The following is a 19,269-nucleotide window of genomic DNA, read 5'->3' on the forward strand; positions in this document are numbered from 1 at the left end:
TCTCTGCTTTGTGGTCGTAACATTGATTGTGTTTGTTTCTGTCCAGGAGTTTGAGCTTCAGGCCGGTGGAACCACAGTTGATACAGTGAATGCTACTTCTGTATATACAACTTATTACTTCAGCATCAGTGGATGCAGACACTCAGGTAAGTGAATCTAAAGCTCCAAACTCAACTTTGGGATTCTGTAAAATGTAACTATTTGAATGTTGCGGTGATGTTTGTGCTCACAGTTGTTAAACGAGTCAGTGATCTGTGAGTGTTTGAATTCTTTCAATCCTCAGGTCAGATGTATCGACCTGGTACGGTGATCAGCTCTGATCCAGAAACCTGCTTCAGTCTCACCTGTAATGAGACTGCACACCTCCACACCTCCAGCTGTGGTCCACTGGAGCGTTGTCAAGGCAACAACATGTAAATATGTCTTCTTTGTATTTAAAAGAAAGCAGGAAGTGTTAGTATTACATCAGCAGTGATTGAACTCATTTTGATCAGAGCAAAGAGCTTCTTCTTCTTCTTCTTCTTCTTCTTCTCAGTGAACAGTGAGTTTGATAAAATGCTCAAACTTCACACACAGCTGCTGATTCACAGCTGGATTATTTGATGAATCACATATCAATTAAACCCCTTCTGTTTGTTTGGCTGGTGTTTCCTGTAGCGCCACCATCAGGTTTTTCTCTGAGATGTCTTGAAACATGAGAACTCCCACTGGTGGCTGCAGCTCCCAACAGCAGCTCATTAAGATGTTCATGGTTGGATTTTTTTTTTTTGATGACCAAGATATGTCCTTACATATTAAACAAATATGTAAGCATGCATTTTCTTCCATTTGCGCAACATCTCTAAAATTAGAAATATCCTGTCTCAGAGTGACGTTGAAAAACTAGTTCATGCATTTATTACTTCCAGGCTGGACGACTGTAATTCATTAATATCAGGAAGTCCTAAAAACTCCCTGAAAAGCCTTCAGCTAATCCAAAATGCTAGAGCAAGAGTACTGACAGGGACTAGAAAGAGAGAGCAGATTTCTCCTGTTTTGGCTTCCCTTCATAGGGCCCAACTTGTTGTTCTTAGGTTCATCAGCACAAAAGTTGCACCCAGTTTTTTCAACTGCATTGCTTAACCCCACTGTTTTAAATGTTCACTTTTTTAATTGCTGTCCATACAGACAATATTGATTCGTAAATGATTAACTAACAATCTCATCAAGACAAAGTTCTTTATTTAGAGCAAAGTTCTACACGAAAGATAAGTTACTGAAAAAGTGCTTGTGCTTAACGTGCATTGGCACTTTGGCACTCTTTAGCAATATTGTAGGCAATGTTAAACTGAATCATCATCTCGGCTCCTCTGACGAGCTGTTTGCTGCTACCTGCTGTGAGGACAGTGAGGAGAGGGGACACTTGGGCGGTGCATTTATCACAGCATATAATGTGTTTTCTGGATACACTGGTGCTTTTTCAGTGTTTCAATTCGAAATGTATTAGCACCAGTCACAAATGCAGTATGGTCGGTCATGGGCTTTCCACACTCACAACCGTACAGGCAGTGCATCCTGTTGTTAACTTTATTGTATCTTAGCCAGGGAAACTGGTCACTCTCTTCCAAATGTATAAATGTCCCCCTTTTACGTTCAGTGGGCTCTGGCTCTGGCTGTGGCTCATTATCTGATGCCTTCTCAGGACCAGTGTTAGACATAACCTGAGAGGTTGATGGCTGCGAGATTATGTTAGTTTAAATGAATCAACACCCCTGAGTCATTCTAACTACCAGAAATCTCGAAGCACAGGTCGAGGGGGCGGTGTGGCAGCAATTTTTCACACCAGTCTATTAATTAATGAAAGACCAAGACAGACTTTTAATTCATTTGAAAGCCTGATGCTTAACATTATCCACCCCAGCTGTGTAACTCAGAAACCAGTCTTACTTGTTATCATCTATCGTCCACCTGGGCCTTACACAGAGTTTCTGTCTGATTTCTCAGACTTTATATCTAATTTAGTTCTGAGCTCAGATAAAATAATTATTGTGGGTGATTTTAACATCCATGTTGATGCTAAAAATGACAGCCTCAACATGGCATTTAATCTGTTATTAGACTCAATTGGCTTCTCTCAAAATGTAAAAGAACCCACCCACCACTTTAATCACACTCTAGATCTTGTTTTAACATATGGCATAGAAACTGAACATTTAACAGTGTTTCCTGAAAACCCTCTCCTGTCTGATCATTTCCTGATTACATTTACATTTACAATAATTGATTACACAGCAGTGGAGAGTAGACTTTATCACAGTAGATGTTTTTTCTGAAAGCGCTGTAACTAAGTTTAAGAATATAATCCAACCACTGTTATCATCTTCAATGCCCTGTACCAAAATGGAGCAGAGGTGGAGAGCCGGTTCTACTTCCACCCCTCCTCCCTCTGCTCAGTGCAAACAAAAGGCTTGTGTGTGGCGTGAAGCGAAAAAAGTGTGAGAGAGAGAGTGAGAGAAAGAAAAAATATGCATGTCTAACAACTGCTGTTGTTAATTACTATTTTTAGAGTTCAGAACTGCTATCCAATTAAATATGAGTCATGATTGGTAATCTTGTCAGACATGTAGCTTCAAGGGCGTAGATTTGGTTTTGGCATTGGTGCGGACGGATGATTCTACCACCAAACCCTACCGTGTTTCTTTTTTTTTCCTTTTTGTCTTTGCTTCTTGATTAAAAAAAGGAGAAATATACTTGCCTACATATGCTATTCTACATGCTTTTAAACCATTTAAAATTACAATTCATAGTTTTATATGTGAATTATATAATGTTAAGTTACTATTAAAAAAATGACTAAGTATTTTATACTTTAGTTTACTTCAATCATATTCCATATAAATCAGATTTAAGAATATAATCCACCCACTGTTATCATCTTCAATGCCCTGTACCAACATAGAGCAGAGCAGCTATCTGAACGCTACCCCAACAGAGGTCGATTATCTTGTTAATAATTTTACCTCCTCACTACGTACGACTCTGGATACTGTAGGTCCTGTGAAAACTAAGGTCTCTAATCAGAAGTACCTGACTCCGTGGTATAATTCTCAAACACGTAGCCTAAAGCAGATGACTCGTAAGCTGGAGAGGAAATGGCGTGTCACAAATTTAGAGGATCATCATTTAGCCTGGAGAAATAGTTTGTTGCTTTATAAGAAAGCCCTCCGCAAAGCCAGAACATCTTACTATTCGTCACTGATTGAAGAAAATAAGAACAACCCCAGGTTTCTCTTCAGCACTGTAGCCAGGCTGACAAAAAGTCAGAGCTCTTTTGAGCCAACCATCCCTTTAACGTTAACTAGTAATGACTTCATGAACTTCTTCACAAATAAAATTTTTATCATTAGAGAAAAAATTACCAATAATCATCCTACAGATGTAATATTATCTACAGCTACTCTTAGTACCATTGATGTTAAGTTAGACTCTTTTTCTTCAATTGATCTTTCTGAGTTAACTTCAATAATTACTTCCTCCAAACCATCAACGTGTCTTTTAGACCCCATTCCTACAAAACTGCTCAAAGAAGTCCTGCCATTGATTAATTCTTCGATCTTAAATATGATCAACCTATCTCTAATAATCGGCTATGTACCACAGGCCTTCAAGGTGGCTGCAGTTAAACCTTTACTCAAAAAGCCATCTCTAGACCCAGCAGTCTTAGCTAATTATAGGCCAATCTCCAACCTTCCTTTCATATCAAAAATCCTTGAAAGAGTAGTTGTCAAACAGCTAACAGATCATCTGCAGAGGAATGGTTTATTTGAAGAGTTTCAGTCAGGTTTCAGAGTTCATCACAGCACAGAAACAGCTTTAGTGAAGGTTACAAATGATCTTCTTATGGCCTCTGACAGTGGACTCATCTCTGTGCTTGTCCTTCTAGACCTTAGTGCAGCATTCGATACTGTTGACCATAATATCCTATTAGAGCGATTAGAACATGCTGTAGGTATTACAGGTACTGCACTGCAGTGGTTTGTATCATATCTATCTAATAGACTCCAATTTGTGCATGTAAATGGAGAGTCCTCTTCACACACTGAGGTTAATTATGGAGTTCCACAGGGTTCAGTGCTAGGACCAATTCTGTTTACATTATACATGCTTCCCCTAGGCAGTATCATTAGAAGACATAGCATACATTTTCACTGCTATGCAGATGACACCCAGCTCTATCTGTCCATGAAGCCAGATAACACACACCAATTAGTTAAACTGCAGGAATGTCTTAAAGACATAAAGACGTGGATGGCCGCTAACTTTCTGCTTCTTAACTCAGATAAAACTGAGGTCATTGTACTCGGCGCTGAAAAGCTTAGAAATATGGTATCTAACCAGATTCTTACTCTGGATGGCATTACCTTGGCCTCCAGTAACACTGTGAGGAACCTTGGAGTCATTTTTGACCAGGATATGTCCTTCAACGCACATATTAAACAAATATGTAAGACTGCGTTCTTCCATTTGCGCAACATCTCTAAAATTAGAAATATCCTGTCTCAGAGTGACGCTGAAAAACTAGTTCATGCATTTATTACTTCCAGGCTGGACTACTGCAATTCATTATTATCAGGATGTCCAAAAAACTCACTGAAAAGCCTTCAGCTAATCCAAAATGCTGCAGCAAGAGTACTGACAGGGACTAGAAAGAGAGAGCATATTTCTCCTGTTTTGGCTTCCCTTCATTGGCTTCCTGTTAAATCCAGAATTAAATTCAAAATCCTGCTCCTCACATACAAGGTCTTAAATAATCAGGCCCCATCTTATCTTAATGACCTTGTAGTACCATATCATCCTATTAGAGCACTTCGCTCCCGCTCTGCAGGCCTACTTGTTGTTCCTAGAGTATTTAAAAGTAGAATGGGAGGCAGAGCCTTCAGTTTTCAGGCCCCTCTTCTGTGGAACCAGCTTCCAGTTTGGATTCGGGAGACAGACACTATCTCTACTTTTAAGATTAGGCTTAAAACTTTCCTTTTTGCTAAAGCATATAGTTAGGGCTGGACCAGGTGACCCTGAATCCTCCCTTAGTTATGCTGCAATAGATGTAGGCTGCCGGGGGATTCCCATGATGCATTGAGTTTTTCCTTTCCAGTCACCTTTCTCGCTCACTATGTATTAACAGACCTCTCTGTATTGAATCATATCTCTTATTAACCTCTGTCTCTCTTCCACAGCATGTCTTTTATCCTGTCTTCCTTCTCTCACCCCAACCGGTCGCAGCAGATGGCCGCCCCTCCCTGAGCCTGGTTCTGCCGGAGGTTTCTTCCTGTTAAAAGGGAGTTTTTCCTTCCCACTGTCGCCAAAGTGCTTGCTCATAGGGGGTCATATGATTGTTGGGTTTTTCTCTGTATCTATGAAGCGCCTTGAGGCGACTTTTGTTGTGATTTGGCGCTATATAAATAAAATTGAATTGAAAAAAAAAAATTGAATTGAGTCAGAGCACTGGTTATACATTTCAGATGGATCAGGCCTTAACTCAACAAAAAAGTTATCAATAGTTCTTTTCATGTTTTCTTAATGCCCACAGCTACATCCACTTCTGTCAGACCTAAGCTACTCACTCGGGCTAAATATAAACCGCAAAACAACACTTCTCATTCTCTACATGTTTGAGAATGAGACGTCACTGGTTTCAATAATCGATCTGATTCCAATTCACAATGTTCAGATTTGATTCGATTCAATTTTGCCTCAGACAGTCAGAAATAATATAATTCTGATCATTTATCAGTGCTGACACTTGTGAGGCTTCATCAGAGGTGTGAACATCACAGCAGATCAGGCACGTGCAGAGGGGGGGGCTAGAGGGGCTTGAGCACCCGCCCCTTTCCTGATGGGTGCCCAAAGTGCCCTTTTGTTGAGGCAACGTTTTAAAAAAAATATATATTTTTTTTATGTGTGTGTGCATGCGGAGTCCTGTCTGTGCCCCTCAACAATAATATTTAACTATTAATCACAGTTTTGCTAAATAAAAGGATCTGGCTTGCATCAGTCACATGATCACATTTAACCAATGATCGCCCTTGACGGCAGAACGCGCTGGTTACGAGCCGGGAACGAGCTCACAAAGAGCACGCGCATTTTTAGCGGTCCGGAGCTGTAGGAGAAACAAGTTAACTCAGAGACACAGACTTACTATATTTCTTCCATACAGACTGATGCGACAAAACCAGTAAGTAGGTGTACAGCGTACACTGTAGTGTATAGCACACAGGAGTATTAGCTTATTACGTACACGTTGGTAAGTTGTCTTGTGGCAACTGACGAACTGAAACAAACGAGCGTGCTGTGTGTGCAACAGCGCGACAAACATTACCTGTCCTTTTATTAACTGCACAGGTAGTGCTGGTCATAGCTGCTGGCTACCTGTGTAAGGCTGTCATGGGTCTGTATCTCTGTCCACCGTTTTAGGGAACATATTTAGTTTTAAAGTTTCCGGGCTTTTCCTGCCTTTCTGGTGGGATTATATTTCACTAAAAAACGATCTAATATGCATGTCCACATAATTATGCATTATTATAATATTTTAAAAAACACACACTGTATTTTAAAGAACATACATTAAGAAGCAGATTATATTAGATCTATATTTTAAATAAGACAAAATTTGGATTTTACAGCAGTAAAATGATTGTATCTCTACAGTTTAAAAATGTAATAAGCTTTGCCCCTGCACAGAGTGGATAGTGAAACAAATGGAATCATCATAAATACATTAATTCATATTTATTACTTCCCCCTCCTCGTTGCTTTATTATTGTAGCTCTAGTAATAAATAATAATGTAAGGATTCTGGATCAGCACCATGATGCCCATAGTATATACAGTATTCTGAAGAAGGTCTAAAATGTCACTGTGTGTGCGTGCATGTGTGTATTTTATTTAGATGGATTTTTTAAAAAATATTACTCATGATATAACATTGTCCAGACATGGCTGGTAAGGACATGAGGAGGAAACAGTAGGAGCTGTGTGAGGCTACTAAAGGCAGTGCTATAACATTTTTCTGTCATCATTTTATTATAGATTAAGTGCAAGAGTTGTTAGGTGTGGATAATTAGATTATAGTTTATTTCAATAGCAAGTTGTGCCTTGTTCTCACATAGACAGCAAGTGGAGAGTGATATATGAAATGATGGGATGGAAGGAAGAAGAGAAGCAAAGAGTGATTCACAGGCAGAGCCTAAATTATTTCTCACAGTTTTTTGTTGCCTTATGGTTCCAAGTGCTGTCACCAATCTTTGCATTTTGTTATTATCTCATGATACTTGTTTAATCAGCTACCATCTCTCCTATGGACTTTTTACTGTCTACAGTCTCAGATCAACACAGCCCTGCCCTTCCCATATTAGATTCTTGATGAATGTGTGTTGTTGTTGTTCAGCCTGGTTCAATGTGCCCCTTTTTAACTTTGAGCACCCGCCCCTTTAAACCTCTCTGCACGGCCCTGCAGCAGATGCCTTTGTGTCAAAGTAACTGAGGATGAAACACAGAAAAACATGAAGGAGATTTTTTTTATAGCAGATAACCTTAAAAATATTCTGCAGTAGATTGAAAACTGAAGAAAAACATGACTCAACATATAAAATTACCTGATGCTGCTGAAGTGAATGTTACAGAGGTTTTATTAAAAACACTGCTAAGCATTTTGCAATGTGGCATCATTTTAAAACTTTCTTCAGTATTAAACAGCAGAAATAAGGCTTTCTTGTCATTTTTGAAAAAAAAAACAGCTGCTGTCAGCGCTTGTACACAATAGTGTGAAATAAGCAAATGAATGGGAGAGAGAGAGAGCTGTGCTGGAAGTGTGATTTTATCTTGATGGAAGCAAAACAGCAAAGGTAAGAGTTGATTAATGAGGATGTTATCAAACGGGAACAGCAGTTTGGATCTTCTTTTGCTGCTGGCTCAGTGAATTTTGGTTGGAGAGTAAAAACAACCTGCAGCTCAGAATCTGTGAGCTGTTTCAGCCCCGACAGCGTGAACATGGAGATGCTGTCGGGGCTGAAACAGCTCACAGATTCTGATCCGTCGGGTCCGCTCTCTTTGTTTATGTCGTTGTGTAGAATCTGTTTACCTGCTCTCATTTGCTGTTTTACCTATTTGGTGGTTGTTGAAATAGTTTTGTGAGTTTTTGGCAAAATAATTGATATTTAAAAATTGATTCAGGATTTAATGAATAAATATCACCTTAAAAGACATAATTATAGCTTAAAAAACACCCTAAAATCCATTTTAATTAGAAAGTTATTGAAACCCAGCACTACTACTTGCCTCTGTCTATCTGCCTGCACTTTCAAACGTACACACAGGTAGGGAGACAGAAATATCTGGAACATGGCCAATCAAAGAGGTCCCGCCCCTGACTATCTGTGATTGGTTTAGACCACGATATGGACATAATGTGTATCTGTTGTTGACCACACGGAGACTTTCAGAGTTGTGGAGACTTTTTTTTTTTGGACTGAATGGCTGGTCGCACCGAGACCTCCACATATGTGCATATGTCACCAAATTGGTCACACTTTAGAGCCCTGCTTGATTGACTACACTGTAAAAAAAATCCGTAAAAATACAGTACAATCTACTGTATAAACGTGAAGGAATTTTCCGTATTAGTCATTTACAGGTATTTTTCTGTATTTCTCAACTACTGCAATGCATTGTGGTAAAAAAAACCCGAAAAGGAGGGAAAAGTAAGCGCAAGAGCTGCCATTAGGCTTATTTCAGGCTCCATCTGGATTTTGAACTCTGAAGTTGGAGAAACTGCCTTCAAATTTCTGTGGTAAGTTTTAAAACTCATGTTTCCTTTTATTAAAATAATGTTTTTCAAAAGACTCCGCGTTTTTATTTAGAAAGAATTGTTAATTTAATTGTTAACTGGTTTTGGCTGTCTCCAGACAAGTCAGGAATATTTTGCTGACTCATTTTTTAAAATAATTGTTATTTAGGTTTAACATGACTTACGCTTTCCATTTTAGTTAATGTTAAAATAATTTTACTGTGATACCACCAGTTTTGCCCTTCAGTGGCCGAACCAGTTTTCATAAATGTTATAGTTAGCTGTCTGTGTCTCTCTGGGTATTACACAGCTGTGACTGCTAACTAGCTAATTAGCAAAAGTCAGCGATGTGGATAACTGGGAAAAGAGAGAACTTCATGGTTCTAGAAATTATTCTAGGACTCTAATAAGTACTGTATCAATACCTGTGTTTTACAGTTGGCTCTACTGTACACTTTAAAGGGTTTCAGGCAAAGTTACACTAACCCTAGTTTAAGCCTCAGACCTTTCTGGCTGACGCTAGCAAATGCTAATGTTAGCCTCTGATTTGGGCTGGTAAAGTAAATACTTTTAGCTAGCTGACCAGCATAGATTATTTCGGTGGTTAAATGACTGTAGTGGTAATATTATTGAAAGTATAGTTTCACCTCAGCACATTTACAATTATGTCTATTTTGTAGCACATAGAAATGTTTAGTTAATATTAATATTTACAGACAGACACATTTTCCCTGTAACTGTGTTTTTACTCCAACATTTGTTGAAAATGTAATTTATGAAATACTGAGCAGCATTTCTAGTATGTGGAATATTTTTGTCACCCCACTGTGCTAATGTGATTAAATACTAATAATTATTACTAAAGAAATTCAATAATAAATCAATAATAACTATTTCTTGATTGAACTATAATGTAAGCGCAGTGCTGGTGTGCAGGGGCTTTATATGCCTTGTGGGGGATGCTGACATATTATAAACTGTTGTGTCTATATCAAGCTTTTAGCCAAATATAAGCAGAGATATTTGTATCTTTCTTAAAAATCCAGATCCTTACAGATTATTTGAGAAATAGATCAACAGCTATCACTACTTGAAGCACTCTAAGTCCTGCAGTGGGAAAATATCCCTTATTTCACCTTTGATCACACACTTTGGTTTTCCATTGCAGAGCAATGGTCAAGAAAAGGAAAGACTTCCCTGAGTGGGAAAAAAAAGATGAAGATACAAGCTGGTAATGATCCAGAGCAGCTGGTCTCAGGAAATGAAGAAAAACCCTGATCACCATCTCTACAGAAACAAGGTGAGTTTAATGTTGTGGTTGATTTAGTTTTTCAAGGTATGTATGTCACTTTGATTATAAACTGCTTTTGTTGCAATAGAATGGTGTTATGTGTATGCAACTCTACGTGAATTATAATCCTTTGTAGGGCTGTGTGATATGACCAAAATCTCACATCCCATTGTAAGACATCTCTCCTGATAATGATATATATCACAAAATAGTGCATTTTCTGTAAATTATGTGATTCTTGGGCAACTCAACTTATGTGAAGTGTTTTCAGTTGGGCGTCGTGTACCTGGAGTCGAGTGTTTTGACCGATGCGTGAAACTATACATTTTTAGACATGAGTTTAAACGGCCGCCATTTTCTTTCTGAGTATTTATTACACGGCGTGCTGCAAGGAAAAGCCTGTTCTAACGTTTGAGTCTAAGGATTACTTTGAGCACCTGACAGCTCTTTTTTGCTTTTCATTCGTAAACTCTCTCGAAACTCTTTCATGTGATTCTTGTGTAGGTGGTTAAACAGGTTTGTCGTGTTTGAGTGGTGGTGGGGACCAGTTTGTGGCATAATTTGCATAGTACAGTTTTCTGGGGCGTGTCAGACTTTTCATAACCAAACCATGTCCATGCTACAGAGGTAGCTCCTCGTTTAACAATAAGGTCCTTGATTTCTTTTGACTGGTCCTTCTGTTTGGAGCTAGTTGGTTCTGCCTCATTCTTGCTGGCCATGCTGGTATTCTCTGTGCCTTCATCTTTGTGATGACTGTAAGCGCCATTTATAGTCACTTCATGTTTTTATTTGAGGTCATTTGTTTGATGCATATTCTGAAATGTTATGTTTGAGAATAATGTATATCATTTCAGTTTATTTTGAAAAGTCTCAACAGAAACTTGAGCTTTATTGTGAAAGGTTTATGTGGAAAATAAACAAGCGGAGGGCGGAGCCACATAATGGTTTTACCGTCATTGTTGGTAACGAAAGTACACGTAAAAACAGTCACTTGTCCATCCATAGTGTGGTTATTGTAAGTATAAGAGAAAGAGAGAACTTTAAGAAATAATATAGCAACTACAGTGACCATCAAAATCATGAAAAAAATATTGCCGTAAACAGTTTATTTTGCAACACCACAAAACAAACAATAGTGTATAATATGAAACGATAGACATTTTTATATCGTCATCTGATATATATTGTCATATCGCACAGCCCTAATAATTTTTTTGTTTGTTGTTTATGTTCTAGGTAAAAAAAATTATTAAAATACAAACTTTTTAAAAATGTCTTGTTGTTTCTCTTTTTTTCCTCAGAATAAATTGCGACTAGTCTCAATGGCTGACATGGAGGAGCAACACAGCAACACGTTAACCCCGACTGCTGCAGTTCCTGTTCATACAGGAACTGCAGCAGTCGGGGTTACACTCGACTGAGCAACTCTGAAAATCCAAGGAAAAGCTGAGTGTATTTTATTTAAAGCTCAGTTGGACCTTGATGTACTAACATGCAGGCTGCATTCAGGACTTTGTCACACTGGTATATGAAGAGTGGTAACAAGACTTTGTAGTAATTTGTCTTACTATTGTCTTATTTGTTGTGATTTAGGGTCTGTGCGCACAAGCAGAGGTTTTTGTTTGTAACCGTAACCTTGTTTTCAGAGCCTGGTCTAACATTTAATGGTCATGAAATATGTCAGAATTTTCCTCTACTTAAACAGCTAGAAGAATTTGAACACCGTGGAGAAAAAGGTGTGCATTAAGGATTTTGAACTATGATGTTTAAGTGTTGTCACTGCTGAGGATTCGTGGACACAGATCCTTATTCACTACGCTGCTGTTTACAGTTTAACTTTTCATCAGAACAAGCACTTCTAATTGTACTTTGCTCCTCACTGACAAAACAAGTCCAGTAACTTGTAACAAGTACACTTTTATCTTTACGTTTGGGACAGTAATCTGTCCTAATTTATTTTGTGTTTCAGTTATCATATGGGGAAAAGTCCTGTGGTTATCCATCCGTCCTGTTCGAATAAACCCAAAGTTCAGGAACATCTTCTTTAGATCTGTTCAGTTTTATTCATGTGGCACCACTTAAAGTCAACAAATTTTGACTCAAGTATGTTATATTGTAAGGTAAAGACCCCAAAGAGTTAATCTCAGACAAATGTTCACACAAATGTGAATTACATTCACTTCATTAATGAAGTGAATGTAATTCAGTAATCAAATGTGTTTGGCTATAACTGACTACATGTATATACTGTATCATAAGTGGACAGACTTGGGTGTAAACCACACCTTAACCATTTGGCTGAGGCAAAACTACCACAAAGCAGTGATTCTAACTAAAAGGTACTCTGGATATTATTAAATGTGAACATATCGTTAAATATGACATTTTTTGTTTGTCAGGTTTCCTGTTTGAAGAAAACACTTGGTAGCCACTTGAATAAATGTAAATAAACACATTTACACGAGGGCAACCTGATTTCAAGGAAATAAAAAAGCGTGTGAAAGCTTATTTTGTTCATGTATCAGCTGTTTAGTCATTTTATGACAAGATGGATGCTGTCGTTATATTTTAGTATAGTGTTTGAGATAAGGAGAATAAAAGAATATTTAACATTAATTGTACCAATGTTGTTGTGTATGAAGCACAAATTAATTTAAGTTTTAATTTATGAATTTTCGAGCACACTCTGTTGTAATTGCATAGAAATGTACGTTTAAGGATATAAAGAACTATATTTAATGAGTTACAGTGAAAAGAAGTGCTTGGAAATAGTAATATAAACAGAAATTTCAATTTTTCTATTAACCGAAAATATCAGTTAATGATACAGAAAATATACTGTGAATAAACGAAATTTTCCGTTTTATAGCTGAAGGAAATGTCCATAAATAGTACAGAGAGTATACTGTAAATCTACAGAATTTTCCGTTTTATTATTTACAGAAATGTCCGTCAAACTTCTGTAAAAAAACAGAAAATGTACTGGCAAAAAATTACCAGGACATTTTCCGTTTTTCTACGGAATATTTTTTTACAGTGTAACAGGTTTCCTCCTGTTAAGATAGCATATATCCTTCAAACTGTGGACAAAGTTGTTGCAAAAAGGACGTGACATGATAGTTTTCATTCTAAGGTCATAGGATCTTTATGTCTAAGTGACTGTTGTTGTGATTTAAGGCTATAAAAACAAAACAAAACTGAATAATGTTGAATTTTCTGCCTTTATCAGCTGCGTGTTGGACACCATTTTGGCCTCCACCTGCACTGTTACCAGCCCCACTATCATTGACATAAATGGCCAGATTAACTCCATCCAGGATCGGTGTGCATACTCTCTGTTCTCGACTCCGTCACTCCCAGGCTTCCATGTTCTGGGGAACTTCAGGGACAGACGTCGTACAGATGTGAGCTTTTTGGACAGTGTGACGCTGCGTGTGGACGGGCATGACATTCACCTGGATCAAGGTGGGAGAGTTCAGGTAAGTGACCTACAGCCACAGTTCATGTGTCATAGTGGAGTCTGATCCAAAGTCCTCCCTCATCCTCTGCTGTGTCTCCTCTCATCGTTCTTCTCAGGGCTGTTAGAAGCAGTTCTTTCAGAGCTGCTGAACTCAGTGGTTGTTGCTGTGAAATCGGCCTGTTTGTGCGTTTGACATGTTTCACTCAGTGTTTCCTCCACTTTGTCTCTGCTGTGATGCAGCTGGACGACTCCACGCTGACCCTCGACAGCTCATCTCAGCTGGTTCATGGTGTGGAGCTCTCTAAGGACCAAACTGGAGTCACTGCCAAGCTGTCGCTCTCCAACCTCATCATCTCTGTCTTCTTTGACAGCTACACCGCACAGATCCACTTAGAAGGTACAGAAGATAAAGTTTAACTCATGTAATGTAAACTGTAAACTGTGCTGTTATTTGTTGAGTTGCTGTGTTCGTCCAGTTTGAATATTGATGCTGATCTGACTCATTCTGTCCTGATCTTGTGTAGGACCTGCTGGTTCATCTGTGCGGGGTCTGTGTGGAAACTCCAGCAGGTCTCTGAGTGACCTGAGACTCTCTGAGTACAGCTCCACCAGGTAAGACCTCATCACAAGCTCAGAGTCCCTCTGGCTGCTGCTGCTGCTGATGTTGCAGATATTCTGTGTTTGTATGAATGAGCCTGAACTTTGTTGTTTGTCTCCCCCTAGCTGTGAGATGCAGTACAGTGAGCCTGCTGACAGCACGATCAACTGCACCAGTGTGACTGAACGGTGAGCAGACTGATCCACACAGCAGGAAACATCTGTGTTGTACCTTGATCTCTGTGGTACTGCAGCACGGACAGAAGATAAACACATCTGATTACAGATGATCATTTTATTGTCTTCAACTTCTTCTTCTGTCTGTGGTACAGCTGTAATCTCCTGAAGGAGGCGCCCTTCTCCTCCTGTAACAGTGACATCGACCCAGAGCCCTACATAACCGCCTGCACCGACACTTTGTGCAAATATCCTGCAGTGGACGGACTCAACTGTCAGTTCCTGAAGGCCTACGCCAGAGCCTGCAGTCTAACCAACCACACTCTGGATGGCTGGACATCAAAGACCAGCTGCTGTAAGACCTTAATAAGACCTTAATAAGACCTTAATAAGACAGTAATAAGCCCTCCTTTATTAAAGACCTGAACTCTGGATTTTTAGAGCTCACATGTTTTCAGGATAATACATCAGTGTGTTCCTCTGTAGCCTCTGAGGCCTTCTGTCAGGACAGGACCTGCAGCGATCACGAGTTCTGTGGTGAGAAGACGGTCGGTGGTGACACCCGCTGCTTCTGTCGGACCATTTTTGCCTCCAAGTACCAAGAAAACAACTCTTTGGGTACAACAGCTGTGACATCATCATGACAACAGGGCTGAATAATGGAGGAAAACTTCTAACTGTGATTTTTCTGACTGATATTGTGACATTCAGGTGATCCAACGGTCTGCATGCAGGACTCTGCTTCAGTCACTCTGGTCGGTTGTCTCCTGGAGGACAAAGGCATCGACTACTCTGCCTTACACCTCAATGACCCGACCTGCAGGGGTCAGGTGGACGAGCTCACCCACATGGTGACCTTCAGCTTCAACAGCAGCAACAGCTGTGGGACGGTGGTCACGGTGGGTTTCATCTCCTCCTCTTTACCTTCTACAAGCAGCCAAACATCTTCCAGCATCTGCTGAGCTTCTCCTGCTCTGCTCCAGTTTGGGATCTTTCTGTGGGATCAGCTTCACGTCTGACCTCTGTGACCTCTCGTCATGTTGCTGATCTGTGAAGTTCATACACAGAAACATCAGAGTAGGAGTTTGATTCAGTACAAGGAGAAACTCTCTAATGTTTAAGAGATAAGATAAAACTTTATTAATCCCTCGGGTGGGTTCCTCTGGGAAATTTGGTAGTGAAATAAAGTTTGAAAGCCTAGTCTAAAAAAAGTTAAAAGTTAAGAAAAAGTGCGGTGTTGCAGAGCTACTTGGAAAGGCTGCCGTCACTCCAGCGCCATCTTGAATTTCAATTTCAATTTCAATTGAATTGAATTGAATTGAATTTCAATTTCACAGTTTGTGCTGTGTTAAAATAATGTGACTTCATTCAATGTGCTTGACTCGTCTGCGTGACACGAGCGGTGAAAGGTAGAGACAGAAAGAAGACTAAAGCTGCTGTTGTTGCTTTTAAGAACAAAGTGAATAAGTTTGATGTTTTTGACGTGTCTATTTAGCAGATTGTTTCTGATGAAATCTGTGATTATAATCAATGACAAGATGTCATAAACATTGGACCAAAGATTCAAGGACACTTTCTTACCTTCATACTTCTGAGTTAGAGGTCCATTATCTTCAAAGTGTAGTCAAAGTTCTGATGTTCTCAGATTAAAATCATTGTAAAGAGACTGAAAAAAGAAGTTAACATGGCTGCATGTGTGTGTGCAAATAAAGCAAACAGAGCATGATTTACACTCACTTTTTCTAATTGAACAAAAAATGATTCAGCGCACTTTGGGATTAATGAACTGAATAGACAAATGTTAACAGTCAGTAGCAACTTCTGATTTTGTGACTCCGCAGACCAACAACAGTCAACTCATCTACAAAAACACCATCATGACCCAGAACAGCTCCTCTGACATCATCACTCGTCTCGACCAAATCTCCATCGACTTCTCCTGTGTCCAAACTCAGCCGGACATCAAGACTGCCACCTTCAGGATCAGAGACAGGTGTGTGGTGGCTGCTGGTTTCCTTTGAATTACTTTAAGATGTGAAGCTTCTCATGAGGTTTGTGAGTCAGAGAAAGCTGAAGTGTGTTTGTGTCCTGCAGCTCTGTGATCCAGCACATCACATCTGGAGTTTGGGATTACACTCTGACCATGCAGAGCTTCACTGACGTCGGCCGCACACAAGCTGTGGAGTCCAACACTGAGGTGCAGCTGATCCAGAAGATCTGGGTGGAGCTGAAGACTGATGGGCTGGATGGAGACGTGGTTGTCGTGGTGACCGACTCCTGCTGGGCAACTGACCAGCCATCCCCCGACAGCACTCCGAGATACGACCTGATCATAAACGGGTGAGACAGACTCAGAGAGTCATGTGGTTTTGAGCTCTCTCATGGACTCCTGAACAAAGTGTGTTTTCCTGTCTGTGAGCAGCTGTGCCAACCCTGCTGACCAGACTGTGCAGGTGGAGGAAAACGAACTGGGAACCTCCAACTACTTCTCCTTTAACATGTTCGAGTTTACTGGGAGCTCTGGTGACGTCTACCTGCACTGCAAACTCCACCTGTGCCCCAAACAGAACAACTGTGTCCCGGTACAGCTTTGTTACCAAACACACACACAGTCAAATGTATCTCTCTTCTGTTACGATCATTAAACAAATTATTTTCACTTATTCTTGTTTCTATTCTGACTCAAAGGCTCAAATGTTCTCAGCAGATTCAGTCCTGAATGAAAGGATCAGTGTTGATCTTCTAAAGTCTGGACTTTGTCTCTCTTTGTCTTTAGACTTGTCCTGCAGGTGACGCAGACGCAGATCTGCCAGGTCCAAATATGAAGGTGAAGCCTTCATCAGCATGGCCTGGACTCATTAGGTGAGACACAGTCTGCTGTTTTAATAGTGCTGAGAAGTGTTCGTATACAAAGTGCTGATTGTTAGTGGTGTAGCAAACATGTTTCCCACAGAGAAATGTCTCCATTCGATTTAAGAGAAAGATATTCTCTGAGTTCCTACCAATGAGATTGTGTTTCCAACTGTCTTCGTGTAATAAATTTAATATACTGCTGAGTGAGTGAAAAGCCCTGGCTTAAGGTAAATGTCCAATACCAACGATAAACATTTAGGAGAAGGAAGTGACACCACAGAGAGGAGGAAGGGTTGTTCAGCAGTTACAGTGGGGTCTGGTTTATCTTCTCAGGTGGTTTCCATGGTGACTCGGACTGACCGACAGGTTATTGACCTCCATGATCATCCTTGACTTCTGATTGGTCCTGATCCAGATCCTGTCTTGGGCCTGCGTCTTTGACCCAGCATTTTGAGTTATTGTGTATTTTTTTTCTCTTATGAGATAATGTTAAGTTCTGGGGTTGTTATTAGCTTGTCTTAGTTGAAGTTTAGTCTAGTTTATGTTATTGTCCATGTCTCGTTGTTTATGAGTCTTTTTCATGTGTTACGTCCTTGTCTATAAAGGTTCCCCTTGTGTCTCTCTCCTCTGTGTCCTTCTCTCTGTCTCTTGTCTTAAGCTTGCGTGTCCCAGTTCATGTCTCTCCAGGTTTCTTGTTTTATTTTAAAGGTCTGGTTTCCATGTTCAGTGTGTTTAGTTTTGCTTCCCCTGTGGCATCATATTCATTTGTGTCAGCTGTGTTTCCCCAGGTGTTTCCACTTCCTTCATTACTCTCCTATGTATTGAAGTCCTCTGGCTCCGTTTGTTCAGTGTCGGTTCATCTGTTTGTATTTCTTCATGTCATGTCAGGTCTTAGAATTTTTCATGCTCCTGCTCATGTTCATGTTCTCATGTCATAGTTTTTGTAGCTAGTGTTAGCTTTTCCCAATTTAGTTTCTTGTTTAGTTATCCCCCAGTTTCCCTTGTATTTGTTTTATGTTTTTTTTTTTTTTTTTTTCTCTATCAGCCAAATAAACAGCTCACTTTTTGTTCTCCCGTTCCTGCTTTTGCTTCTGCTATGCAAACACACCGGACAGCCTGCCTTGACGGATCCTGGATGTTAAAAGGCTAAGCTCAGTGCTGCTGTGAACTCCCACAGCTGGAACAAGCCGATGTTTTACTAAAGGTTTTGTGAGAATGGATTTAATTTGTGGTTTTCTTTGTAGAAAGTCAAAGGTCCCACACATCCATGAACAGTGAAGCTTTTAAACAATGATCCATTTATATTTCTCAGTTTGTTGAAATTTAAGATGATTTAGGTACAAAGTGATGAAAATTTCTAGTGATTTGAGTAAAATGTAGAAATCATCTCTTTAAGAAGGTGTAATCAGGGTGAAATTATCAAAGGGGATCATCTGGTTTCTTACTTTGTTTTGTAGCAGAATTTTGTAAAGGTGAAGGCGTGTGGATTTCATTTCCACCTGTTAGCAGACCATTACAATCATGTAAATATGAGGTTTGGAAACAGAGTCTCTTTAACTCACATTGTCTTATAAAACAAGCCGGATGCAGCTCAAAGTAGACAAAGCAGCTCCACGGCATACCCATGCATTAACTCACTTACTAACCCACTCATGCAATGAAGACTAGCTTACACTCATGAACACTCACAAACTCATATCTCTCAAGAATGTTAAAATAGTGTAAATTTAACAGACACTTGTTATCAGAAGCTGAGTTTGTCCACTGCTGATACTTAACTCTCCGGGTTGCAGGGCAACAGGTTACAGATGGATAGATTAACAGATGGAAAAAAAAATATTTGATCACTTGTATGACCAACCAGTGATCAAATAAATGTAGTTTTGATAGTAAACAATTGTGAGATGCTTTCTGCTGATTGAGCAAAAAAAAAAGGAAAGAAAAAAAGTGATTTACTCTGTGAAGGAAATTCTCTTTTGTGATGTTTTAAACATGCATTTCTGTTGTCCTGTCAGCTTGATGGGTTATGAGTCGGTACAGAAAGTAGTTGATTGTGGTTAGATGAATTAT

The 19,269-nt window shown here is 39.5% G+C and overlaps 1 protein-coding gene and 1 long non-coding RNA gene across 2 annotated transcripts; both read left to right on the forward strand.

The window, feature by feature from the left end:
- The first annotated feature begins 8,543 nt into the window (after window positions 1–8,543).
- LOC148103615 (uncharacterized) lies at window positions 8,544–11,474 on the forward strand. Its single transcript, XR_015716839.1, has 3 exons — window positions 8,544–8,824; window positions 9,990–10,121; window positions 11,414–11,474. It is a non-coding gene; the product is annotated as an uncharacterized LOC148103615 (long non-coding RNA).
- Window positions 11,475–11,604: 130 nt separating this feature from the next.
- Window positions 11,605–18,107, forward strand: LOC102776097 (alpha-tectorin-like). Its single transcript, XM_087838159.1, has 13 exons — window positions 11,605–11,650; window positions 13,290–13,591; window positions 13,813–13,969; window positions 14,097–14,184; window positions 14,296–14,358; window positions 14,502–14,701; window positions 14,833–14,964; window positions 15,058–15,245; window positions 16,188–16,339; window positions 16,441–16,686; window positions 16,769–16,928; window positions 17,123–17,208; window positions 17,533–18,107. The coding sequence occupies exons 1-13, from the start codon at window positions 11,605–11,607 to the stop codon at window positions 17,546–17,548; spliced, it is 1,836 nt and encodes a 611-aa protein (XP_087694285.1). The 3' UTR covers window positions 17,549–18,107.
- The last annotated feature ends 1,162 nt before the right edge of the window (window positions 18,108–19,269 follow it).

This window comes from Neolamprologus brichardi, chromosome 3, assembly GCF_056152115.1.
Source record: "Neolamprologus brichardi isolate AB-2024 chromosome 3, ASM5615211v1, whole genome shotgun sequence".
In the NCBI taxonomy this organism is placed as follows: Eukaryota; Metazoa; Chordata; class Actinopteri; order Cichliformes; family Cichlidae; genus Neolamprologus; species Neolamprologus brichardi.